The sequence below is a fragment of the Galeopterus variegatus genome, unplaced genomic scaffold (assembly GCF_000696425.1).
Source record: "Galeopterus variegatus unplaced genomic scaffold, G_variegatus-3.0.2 Scaffold2690, whole genome shotgun sequence".
Lineage (NCBI taxonomy): Eukaryota > Metazoa > Chordata > Mammalia > Dermoptera > Cynocephalidae > Galeopterus > Galeopterus variegatus.
The window spans coordinates 71,883-84,695 of record NW_007728801.1 but is presented as its reverse complement, the minus strand read 5'-3'; the positions used below and the strand labels follow the sequence as shown (position 1 = coordinate 84,695).

Sequence of the window (12,813 nt, the reverse complement as noted above, 5' to 3'; positions counted from 1 at the left end):
AATTGTGTTGAGAAAAATATGAGCATGAAATGAGCATTATAATTTATTTATTTATTTATTTTTATAAAGATGACCGGGGTAAGGGGATCTCAACCTTTGGCTTGGTGTTGTCAGCACCACACTCAGCCAGTGAGCAAAACGGCCATCCCTATATAGGATCCGAACCCGTGGCCTTGGTGTTATCAGCACAGCACTCTACCAAGTGAGCCATGGGCTGGCCTATATTTTTAAATTCTATAAAGTAGACATATATTAGGGATACCTAATACATGATTGAATTATATGCTATTGATGATTCAGTTGCCATAATTATCAAAGATTGTCCTTAGCAAACAAAAGACTACTAACTCTTAAAGATTTTTATCAGGTTGATTGTTATGTAGATATGGTGAATGGGACTGACCTCATCTTTCCCATATGTGTTTCCCTCCCCACCCATAAGGACTGAAGACGAAGGGGTTAGGGGGTTCCCCGAGTAAATGACTATCAAACTTCATCTCTGGTCCATGTTTCTCTGAGTTTCTGGCCCATATATTCACAGACCTATTTGACAGATCCACTTGCTTATCTCAAAGGCACCTAAAACTTGATAAGTCTAAATTGAACTTTTAACCACCTTCCCCCCACCCCCCACCAAAAAACCAAAACGACCCAATAGCCGACCTTCATTTAATGTTCCTTGTTTCAGAGAATGGCACCACCCATCCTCTTATGCAAGTCAGAAAGCTGAGTTATCTTTGATACCTTGCAATGCCTTATCTTCCATACCCAACAAATAACCTGACTCCTAGTTGTTTTACTTCCTAAATATCTCTCGAATCCATATACTTTTCCCCACTCCACCCACACCATCCTAATCCAAGCTACCATCACCTCCCAACTGCATGACTGCAATGGCCTCCAGTTTGGTTGGCCCAGTTCTGCTCTGGCCACTTTCAATCCATTTTCCATATTACAGTTGCCTGATCTTTTTCAAGCAAACTTCATGTTATCATCCTCCAGTTGAAAACACTCCAGTGGCTTCTTTTTGTTCTTACTATGGCCTAATCTTCCTCTTGCATGACCACATTGGCCGTCCAGCTTCTGAAGTGTGTTATGCCTTTTCCCAGCACGGGGTCTTGCACATGCCATTTCTGCTGTCTGAAATGCTCTCCCAATGCTCCCTCCACTGCCTCCTTCTGGCCTAGTGAATGCCTGCTCTTCAACTCTCAGCTTAGTCAATCTTTGCAGAAATCCTCCCTGATTCCCTTGACTGGATCAATACCAACCTAGTAAATGTTCTCCTAGCATCATGTGTAATTCTTTTATAAATATTTCTTTCCCTGATAAGACTGCAAGTATCACATAAGGGCATGTTCTAGAGAGTCATCACAAACACTGAATTAGTGAACACTGAACCACTGCTCTTAGGTTCTTGCTAGCCTCTGGTCACAACCTTTCATCAATGGAACAATACATAACCTTGTTTTATGTGTGTTTCAGTTTAAAGACACCTTATGTAAAATATACTGTTGATTTATCAACAATGAACTCATGGCCAACAGCATTGTATCTCATGCCTGAACAAAACTTATCTAATGCATATATTTTCTCCAGAAGGCACATCACAATCTTCTTGCACTTAGGAACACTAGGCAGCACTTCAGCTCATGGAGGCCATTTTAAAAAGCAAAATCACCATAAATAGACAGCAAAAGGTCACTTGTTTACAGTTTGAGCGCTGAAACATGCCTTGTTTCACCTCAGTTGGGAATGTGTGTTTTGGGCAACTCAAATTTTTCACTATTTTGTGCATGTCTGCAAATGACCACGAAAGTGCCACAAGTATTGATTCTGGGGTTACAAATAAATTATAGCTAGTAGGCCAATTCGCAAATATGGAATCCATGAATAGTGAAGATCTAGCATATTCCCACATGGTGGCTTAGGAACTGAAAAATCTCAAGAGCCAAGTAGACAAATGACTGTATCACCTCAGGCTCTGAGGGCATTCTTGACCACACTTCATGTGACTAAAATTCATTGTCACAGAAAATGATAAACACAGTTCGCCCTCTCTATCTATGGGTTCTGCATCTGTGGGTTCAACCAACCTCAGATTGAAAATATTCAGAAAAAAAAGTTGTCTGTACCAAACACATACAGATTCTTTTTTCTACTCATCATTCCCTGAACAATATAGTATAACTACTATTTATATAGCATTTATATTGTATTAAGTATTATTGGCAATCTAGAGATGATTTAAAGTATACAACAGGATGTGCCATAGGTTACATGCAAATACATGTGATTTTATATCAGGGACTGAGCATCTGCAGAGGTCCTGGAACCAATCCCCCATGGATACTGAGAGATGAGTGTATAGATACATAAATCATTTAACTTTACTATTTTACTGTAACATAATTTGCCTAAGGACTTTTTCATTTTGCCTTTGATAGAGGCAAAGAACAAAGGTAGATTATGGTTTTAATTTCAGGTGTGCAATGATTATTCTCTGAGTTACCTAATCCATAGGATAATTCTAGATTTTTAATAAATCCTATTGGATTTGCCCTACTGCTCATAAGCTGTTTACTAATTTTAACAATAAGGCTGCATGTAACTGGAACTTAATAGTTGTGCATTTATTTAAAAAATACATGATCCTTTTTTGCTTCATCTTGTGTTTGTTTCATTTAATTATGTTTTATAAGCAGATAATTAATGTGAGTTCTTGCCCAATAGTACCTTAGTGTTTAAAATGTTTTTATTTTGTTCTTATGGTGAAGTGTATAGAAGATAAAGTATACAGACCTTTGGGAAAAATAGGAAGAGATGCATCTGGGGTATGCCCTATCTAACTCTGGGGTTGGGTCTATGGGGCAAATGAATTCAGCTATTTGATCCCAGATCTCATTCCTCTCCCAAGTATGTTTTCAAGGACTGGAGATGTTATTAAAGAAGATTTAGAGAGGAACCTCATCTGTCAATACAAAATGTTCCCCAAGATTAAATAATTTTTGAAAACAAAGTGGTACTACAGACGATGTAAAGGAATGAGACATATTTTTATAGTATTTTAATTATCATTTGCTACCAAAATATTCACTCATTACTGCAAATGCACAGTCTGTTTTTATGACTCTTCCACTTGAATGCTTTGGTGAATTAAGAACAAGAATTTGATTGACTAAATATCTTTTGTGGATGAAAGAGAAGTCCACCACTTCCTACTGATACTCCTTTTATGGAGGAAGAGGAACTTTGTAAATGTTACATTAGGGTGGGATAGCAAAACTGAAAGCCAGGTAACACCATTACCCGGGAAAATTTAGATTGGTCTAGGAAGTGAATTCCTATCATTTTGACACAAAAGAGGATTTTCTTTTATCTGAGCATCCTGGCAATGACACTGAGGACATTCCCTACATCTTTGTTTTGACTTTCTAAAGCTGACTTATGATGATTCTATTTCTTTCACTACTTTGAAAGTATAGGATAATAGATGATAATGTTAAAAAGTTTTCCACTTTCATGACTCAGTGTCTAGAAATACACATTTATGAAGCTCCTAAGATACTTTTTCTTCTAAGAATTGTTTTCCTCATAGCATGGCTTGCTTCTGAGGAAGTGCCACATAAAAGACTTTTGAGGGAGACACACTATGGTCAGTATTGGTCGTATAGGATGTGTATAAGAGAACAGAGTAAAACCCCATTCCCAATAAATAGCATATGTGAGTTGTTCTGCAGATCGCATATTATCCTTGAAAAATCCTTTGGTTTATATTCACTCATGTTAAAACTTTGATTCCAGATGGACATTTTCAAATATGTCATCTATATATACTTAAAATACTGCTCTAATTCTCTTCTTTCTTCTCTCAGCAAATGGATTATTCATAATTCTTTTTATAAAGAGATAATCAGCTAAAGAGCTTTCTTAAAGGTGGCAAAACTAAAAAGCAAATTAGTTTTATGATTTCAAAGAATTAGCTGACTATTCACTTACTATAATGTTTTCAGACTACTTTAGAACTCCCAAAGGAAGAAAAATGGTCCAGGGTAGTACTATAAGGTTTCCTTTATGGACATAGTAAGCCATTTAATATTGACAGACACAATTGTTTTTGATTTCCTGCCACGGATATCCATCACAGAAATAGTAGTTGTGATTAATAGCGTTTTGTCCACTAACCAAAAACATTTATAAATGTATACCTGGAAAATATTCCAAAATGGAGAATAACATTAAAGTTAAAAAACTGTAACAACCGAAAAATCAATATCCCTTGGAGAGAGAGGGCTATAAAGACACTTTTAGGAGAGATGGAAAATAAATTTTTAGTTTTTCATTAATTTTAAGGAGAAAGTAGAAGAATAAACCTTAAAGAGAATTTATGGAAAATGTTTTTTTCCCACTTTAAGATGAAAATTATACCTGGAATTTACTTATAAATGTATATGTTCGAAACCTGTAGAATATTCTCTTAAATAGATTATTGTAAATATCTTCTTAATTAAAAAGATACCATCTCCCCCATTTGTTTTCTACCATGAAGCGAAAAATTCTAGAATGGTGGTGGCGCCAATGCAGAGAAAGTACTATAGACTAAAACAGTAGTATCCAAAACTAGATTCTGTTTCAATAATTATGGAGAGTCATGTTTCCTCCCGTCATACCAGACCCTTGAGATAAAAGCAAAACTGAGAAGAGAGATGATGTGATTTGGGGAGTATGTTTGCAAAAATGAACAGCCTAGAAAAATTCACCAGATGGATCTATGTGGAAAAGGCTAAACAGAATTGAAATATCACTGCATACAGCATTCACTCACGCATTAACTAGTTCAATTATTATTCATTTATTCAATCAACAAATATCTGTTGAGTTTTAATAAAAAGATAGGCACTGGTTAAGCAAATAAGACATGACCTCTGTTATAGAGGGCATTTGTTGAGGGCAAACTATGGCCAGGTGCTTTACATACCTTACATCAACTCTATGAGGTGGATATTTTTATCCACTCTCCTTTTATATATGAGGAAGCTGAGCATCACAGGGGTTAAATAAGTAGCTCAAAGTCACACAAATAGTAAGGGGCAGAGTTAGGTCTCCAAACCCACCTTGTAGCCTCCAAAGTCCACTACACTATGGTACCTGTAATCTAGCAGGAAAGAGAAAAACATACACAATTACCTACAACACAGATCAGAGACTATAAAAATACTAGAAGAGAGGATCTGTGACTTGCCATGGGAACACAGAAAAGGAAGCTATTCATTTTGTTAGTCTCTAGGTAACCTCGGGGAAGGCTTCACAGAACCTGGCATTTGACCTAGGCCTTGAAGGAAAATAGGGAAGAGCATTTTAGGTGCAGACACTGCACTGCAGGTTGAAGAAACAGCTTATAGTCGCATGGGCTGGAAACGGTGTTTCTCACATTTGTGTTCATAACATAGTTTTGAATTTTAGAATATCTGGCAGCATATCTGAACAATGCTATGGCCAGCAATCATTACAATACATGAGTCTATTATGAGATTAGTTTCATGGGCTTTGGAGTTAGGATATTGGGCTTTGAATCTAGGCTCTGCCACTTACCAATTGTGGGAACTTTGGAAAATCATTTAAGCCTTGTTTGATCAACTGGTGATAATTGTCATGGGCTATTTTAAGGAATATATGAGTTGATACATGCAAACTGTCTAGCTTAGTGTATAGCACATAATATGCACTCAGTAAATTGGTTGTTATGAATACTGCTTCAATAATATCTCAGCATATCTGTAAGAACATTCAGTTATTGCAAGATTCTCTTGGTGGGTTGCCCTTTTGCACCATGGCATTGTTTGAATATAACTGTACTATATGGTACTCAGTTCTCCTATATACTCAGCAGGCACAGTTTCAGAAACATTCTCTTTCTTTTCTGGTGGCTTATTGTTTTGTAAGGCCTCTTACTTTCTACTCTCAACAAATACAATCATCTTCTATACTGCATTGCAGGACCCACTTGACTTAATGTATAGTTTGGCAGATATTGTGCATGTTTAGGTATAGCAAAATATATATTAAGCCTGTTCATCACTTTGGTAGCACATATGGGAAGCGGTAAACAGTGTGCTTTGGCCTAAGTGGTTGAGAACCAACTATACAGAGGTGGGGTATATAAGAGGAGTGGGAGAGTAGTAGGAGAAATCAGGTTATGGTCAGATTGGAAAGAAACTTGAACTATACAGACGTGGGGTGCATGGGAGAAGGGGAGAGTAGTAGTACAAGTCAGGTTATGGTCAGAGTGGAAAGAAACTTGAACATGCTGAGGGGTCTTGATCCCGTAGAAAATGGGGAACCACAAGAAAAAATGAAATTAGGAGAACAGCATAATCATACTCAGATTTCAGAAAGATAACTAGTGCATCATGGAGGATTGCTTCACATAGACTTTGACAAATTCTGTACATACTTCAAAACTCAGTGCCTTTGGGAAGGTTTCTCGATTCCTTAAGCTTGATTCTGATGTCCTTTAATGTGTTTTCCTAGTATTATGTATATACATCTATCATAATAATACAAGGGTACTTCAAAAAGTTCATGGAAAAATAGAATTAAAAGATAATACAAATCCTTCCATGAATTTTTGTGGGTTTTTTTTTTTTTTTTGGCTCTGGCTGGTCTGGGGATCTGAACTCTTGACCCTGGTGTTATAACACTGCACTCTAACCAAGTGAGCTAACTGGCCTGCCCATCTATGAACTTTTTGAAGACCCCTTGTGTATCATAATTATTGACTTTAATTGGCTGTCTCCCCCACCGGATTGTAAACTCCTTGAGATCAGGAATCGCATCTTATCTTTGCACCTCCAACATCTAGTACAAGGATACTTCAAAGAGTTGATGGAAAGAGTTACTTTATCTGTTAATTCTATTTTTCCAAGAACTTTTTGAATTACCCTCGTACAGTACTTGCACACAGCAGGTCCTCAGTAAATATCTGTGGATCATTCGAGTAATTAAAAAATTAACAGAAGGATCCAAGGCAAGGAAACCAGTTCTAAGATTATTAATATAAGCCTATTAGCATTACATCCACCTGTAACTCACATCATTGTGTCTTATTGTTTGACAAAAGCTGGTAATAATTTGTTGTTATCATTTTATTTCTAATCCCTTCCTAAAATAAAATAAAAAAATTAAATTCCAAAGAAGTTGACTTTCAATGATTTTTAATTCACTGAATATTAGGTTCCCTCCCACCCCCCATAAAGTCATGGTATAAATATACAGTATATAACATCCTAAAGAGAAAAGAAAATGCTGACTAATTGTTTCTAATCACCTAATTTATTTGAAGGAATCACCAGTAGTCCACAAAGTGAATTAATGTGAACAGCAAACTCAGATGCATTGTTCTGTAATTTATGTTGAATTCCCGATAAGTCTTGCATAGTTTGCCAATATGTCCAACGATTAAGACATTAGGCCAAAACAAATCCTCTATCTTTGCTTTTATAATACAGGAACAATTACAGGAACAGAACTTATCCATCAACCAAATAGATTTTTAAAAATTTTTTAAATTTATTTTTATTTATTTATTTTTATTTTAATTTATCAATACACAATGTAGTTGATTTTCATGTCCCTTTTACTAATTCCTCCTTTTCTTCCCTCCCTTTCCCCCCCCTCCTCCCATCAACATCACTTCTATTCACTTGTCTTAACAAGTTCAAGGAATTGCCAAATGGAATTTTAAAACAAATCTCTGTATTAATTGCTGAGTTACAGGCTGTGCCTGATCTTGAAAAGCAGACAAGGGATGGTGCTAAAAGAGACACATGCTCAGTTGATTTTTCCACCAATGTGTTTAATTCCAGCCTTTAGTCAAAATGGGTCTGGATGACAGATTCATTCCTCTGATCATTTAATTTTTTAAATTAAGATAATCAATTCTATTTGATTTTTCCTGTTCTTACAAGATTTCTGTTCTTAGAACATTGTATATGGTTTGGGGACTTATTGTATGGAAAGTCTATGAATACATCTGTATTAGTTTGTTTTTGTTGCTTATAACAAAATACTTGGAACTGGGTGATTTTAAAGAAAATGAAATTTATTGCTTACGGTTTCTGAGACTGGGAAGTCCAAAGTCCATCTGGTGGTGGTGACAGTAACCCAGGGGTCTCACATTGCAAGATGGTGGAAGTAGAGAGAGCAGAGAGAGAGAGAGACAGACTCTCCTCTTCTCTTAAAGCCCTCAGAACCACACCCTTGACCACCATTTTTAAGCCAAGCAGTACTGCAGGGTCCTACAATCCAATCACCCCTTCAAGGCTCCACTTTTCAATTACCGTAATAGGATTTCCCACCCTTTTAACAGTCACAGTGGGGGCTAAGATTCTAATACATAAANGAGAGAGAGAGACAGACTCTCCTCTTCTCTTAAAGCCCTCAGAACCACACCCTTGACCACCATTTTTAAGCCAAGCAGTACTGCAGGGTCCTACAATCCAATCACCCCTTCAAGGCTCCACTTTTCAATTACCGTAATAGGATTTCCCACCCTTTTAACAGTCACAGTGGGGGCTAAGATTCTAATACATAAAACTTGGGGGACACAATTCAAGCTTCAGGAAGTTTTGGGGGGACATAATTCAATCCACTACACCATCCTTCTCCACTTCTCTCTGATTCTTTTGTTCCTGTACATTCTTGGGTTTTTGCAGAGACTGAGAATAGCCAGTTTAATAGAATTTCTTAATCTTCAATTAAAATTCTAATAAAGGTTTTTCCAATTTGTTCAAGCTGATACACCAGAAGTGGTCAGTATGTGGTTAAAAAAAACAAAAGAATACTCAGGATTATTTAGAAATTTAAAGAAAATCAGATGACCTTCTGAAATACTGGCCTACCTTTTGGAGAAACTTTACTTTCTCCTCAGATTCCTGAATCTTTAAGGCTTCATCAATGACTTCTGTATTCTCTAAAGGAAATAAAGTCAAATTCAAACTAAAATAATTTTATCATGATTTTACAATAACATTGATATAAAATTGGATACATGTTAAGAGGTAATACATAGAGTAGAAAGGTAAACACAAATGCATACTGTATCTTAAAAGTTTATAAACCAGATTTGTAACTGGAGACTGAATTAATTAGCTATGGCTGCAGGGAACCTTTAATCTCTTTAGATGATATGTAAACCTGAGCCCAGAAGGTAGAAATGGTCTCTAAAAAGAACATATCTGTAGTATCAGAGATTCCAATTTCTACATTCCTTTTCAGCCTGTTATAGGAATTTAGTCATTGTCCTTTGGCTAAATAGGATGGCCCCTTAGGCAGGGTCTTAGGTATGCAATTCAGAAAGTTATGCCAAAGTGTAAACTTGTACCCTTGTACTTATTACTTATTTTCTGAAGAACCAAAAAGTCAGGATGTTCGTCTTAGGTATGCAATTCAGAAAGTTATGCCAAAGTGTAAACTTGTACCCTTGTACTTATTATTTTCTGAAGAACCAAAAAGTCAGGATGTTAAAAGGTATAAAACTTGATACTTACTGTTATTCTCAAAGGGAAAAGGCTGGAAATAATTTTTCTCTAAAAAATACAAAAGGGAAGTAAAGAAATCATTGGAAAAGACCACAGTGTTAAAGGCGTTTGAATTTTCTATACCTATAAAAATTGCGTAATAACAGTTTCCACGTCCTAGGCTGCACTAAGGGCTGATGGGTCAGGGAAGTTGGTTTCTAATGTTGACTCTGCCTTCAACTTTCTCTAGAGCTTTTATGTTTGAACTCAATTACGTAAATTACTATCCTTAATATCCTTTCAACCAGCATATAACACTTTCTCAGATTATTCTACACTGTCTGCCAAATAAAATAATAGTTTAAGGGTTACTTAAGATGTACTTTTAGATGTAACAAAGATACCTCTGATCCTTCTTGGGTGGAAGGATTGCTGCGAAGGTTCAGGAACTACTCACGCATGTATTTGTACATACCTTTAACTATTAGTGTGTACTATTCAGACCTTTGAAATGAAAGATCCTTATTTTAGAGCTAGGTTGGGCAGTTTCTCTGGAAGGGGATCTGGTGTCCTCCAGGTTGCTACTTTACTCACCAGGTAGGCTGCTCCCAGAGGGCCGCGCCACCGGCAGGCGCTGACTGCTACCTCTGCACAGCACCAGCTGAGATTCGTTAGTGGGACACATCGACGCAGACATCCAGAACTGCTTGGCTAAACTGGCCTCCTGTTCCGAGGAGCCAGCAAACACCAGTAACCCTGGGGGGCAAATTTCGTGAGGCTCATTTCGGCTGCTACCACCCGCGCAGGGTCCCGTTTCCATGGCAACTCAGGACGCTCCTCCAAGCTCCCTCTCCCCGCCCCCAGCCCCGCCCCTCCGAGAACCGCCGGGCTGGTAACCGCCACCGCTAGAAGCCCTTAGTTTCCTCCGCAGGTGCTGGGGTCCAGCGCGAGCCCGTGGGCCATCTGACGGCCACTTCTGCGGTGATGACAGGCCTCAGGACCAGTCCAAGCCTCGGAGTTGAGATGGAAGAGTCAAAACATCAACTTTGGGACGTGTCCTGTCCTGCTGGAGTCAGTGAGGGAGCACTTTAGCCTCTTATAGCTTCAGTCAGCCTCCCCCCACCCCATGATATCTAAATAAACTCTAAATTCCTTAGCCCCCAGGGCCCCTTCCAGACCCGACTGCCGCGGCTCAGCACCTGCTACTTGGAAATTGTGAGGCCTGCGTTAAGAATACAGCGACTAAAATCCTAGCCTATGGGAGCTAGAGGCCTGAACTGGATTTAAATTGTAACTACATTTACCAATCATTCCCACTAAAAGTTGCCTAGAGTGCAACAGTTGTAAATGATTACTTAAAAGAAGGGACATATCTAACGAGTGGATCGAGTCCCTTCATGAAAAATAAATTATGAAAAATTTCGTTAATGTATTCTTATAAAAGTATTAATAGGTGTGTGTGAATAGCTTTCCCAGGAGGTTTTGTTAATCTAGGAAGAATTTAACCATTTCACCGACAGAAAACTTGTAACTAGTGTGGCAGAACTAAGATGGATATCATAAAGCCAATTTAGGAAAGGACATATTACATATGGTGACAACTACAATTTTTGTCTTTATGGCACTTTATTCTTTCAAAATATTACTAACAACATAGTCTCACTGAAAGCTAAAAGTTGATAATCACAAATGAATATAATAACATAGATCAATCAGCTAAGGAAAATTAATCCTATTCCCCAATATAAGATATCCAAAATAATTTTTTTGGGTTAAGAGCCTGAGGAATATTAAGAATATACATATATATATATACACACACACACACACATATTACATACATTGTATATTTAGCAGTTAAAATGTTGACTTTTCTCTTGGTTGAGCAATGGATAGTATCAGAATATTCCAATATCCCTCTCCCCCAAACACGTTGATGTTGCACAAACAGCTCCTTTGGATGAATCCCCAAATCTTTTTACCTGGCCGTGTGGTTAGTGATTGGTACTATTAGCAATCAGCTAACTACACTGCCTAGTAACTAGACTCACAGAAAAAACTGGTCTCAAGCTAGTGCTCCCATACGTTGTGATAGGCGGATCACTGGTTAAGTTGTAGCTGATTTAAAGTTAATGAAAACTAGGCACAATGAATCACAGCATACGGCATTAACCGTTATATGCATGGGAGCCTTCTTCAAGCCGTCTAAATGTCTTCATATGTCAAAATTAAAGCCATTAAACTCCACAGATCTCGCTTTCCTTGCAGGAGACTGTACCATCTTGCTTTTACTCCTAGACGGCGGTAACAATTCAACCGTATCTAACGGAAACACCCCGCCCGAGTTTCCCCGGGTCCACCCGCACTGTGACAACGTGCTAGCGGAGCAGCACAGCGCGGGAGCGACGCCGACGCGTGACATCTCGAGGCGCAGCTCTCTCCTCCCAAAGGCTGCGGGGCGGCCCGAGCCGGCGTCCTCCTCCGGCGGGGCGGCGGGTGATGCTGTGCCTTGTTTTGATGGCAGTGGAGTTAGTGATTGCCAGCGCCGCAGTACAATCAGCTAATGACACTGCCTACAAACCGAGCACCGGGCGCCCAAACCAGCAAGTGGTCTCATAGATGCCACTAGAAACATGAATAAGGGCAGGTAATCTTGATCACTCAACACAAATTCCAAGCTCACACTATTAAAACACCAGAAAACTTCCCAAGGCTGAGTTTGAGTAAGTTATAGCATTATCTTTGGATATGAAAGACAGCACTTTTTTTTTTTGTCAGATGCATAGTTCTGTAAACACCAAAGTGAAGAGTAAGAAACCAAAGTAAAGTATAAACTGTACAGTATAGAAAATGTTAATTGTAAAAATTAACTTGAAAAGTTAAATTGTAAAAGGCAGGTCATTTACAACTAACTGTATTTTGTATTCATCTTATCTTTAGAAGAGGCATGAAGGTGTAGCACACATTGCATCAATCACTCACACTCATTTAAATATGCACACATAAATAAAACCAGGTGTGAAATGGCCTCCATCCCATTAACAATATGCAGGCCTGTAAATCTTGGTTAAGACATAGTTATAAAACAATTCTGTTCTTTCGAATTATTAGTCATTTTTACCCAATACCATATTTAATACTTCTTCCCAATTGATGTTTTATGATTATTAGTTGTATCTTAAATATCTTACCTGAGCTCATTGCTGCCATCCAAGGCAATGGTTGCGTTAGATGCCTTGAAAATCAGATTTTAAAACTTTTCTTCAAAGATAATAAAAAACAAAGAAAACTCATATAT

The 12,813-nt window shown here is 37.9% G+C and overlaps 1 protein-coding gene across 1 annotated transcript in view; it reads right to left on the bottom strand.

Moving 5' to 3' along the window:
* LOC103598630 (chromosome unknown open reading frame, human C11orf88) overlaps window positions 1-10,512 on the bottom strand; it is a 21,803-nt gene extending 11,291 nt beyond the window's left edge. The window contains exons 1-3 of the mRNA XM_008582669.1: window positions 10,110-10,512; window positions 9,546-9,584; window positions 8,898-8,968 (exon numbers count right to left, since the gene is read on the bottom strand). Of these exons, the coding sequence (XP_008580891.1) occupies window positions 8,898-8,968; window positions 9,546-9,584; window positions 10,110-10,335 (336 nt within the window). The 5' untranslated portion in view covers window positions 10,336-10,512. The remainder of the gene's footprint in view (window positions 1-8,897; window positions 8,969-9,545; window positions 9,585-10,109) is intronic.
* Between the last annotated feature and the right edge of the window lie 2,301 nt (window positions 10,513-12,813).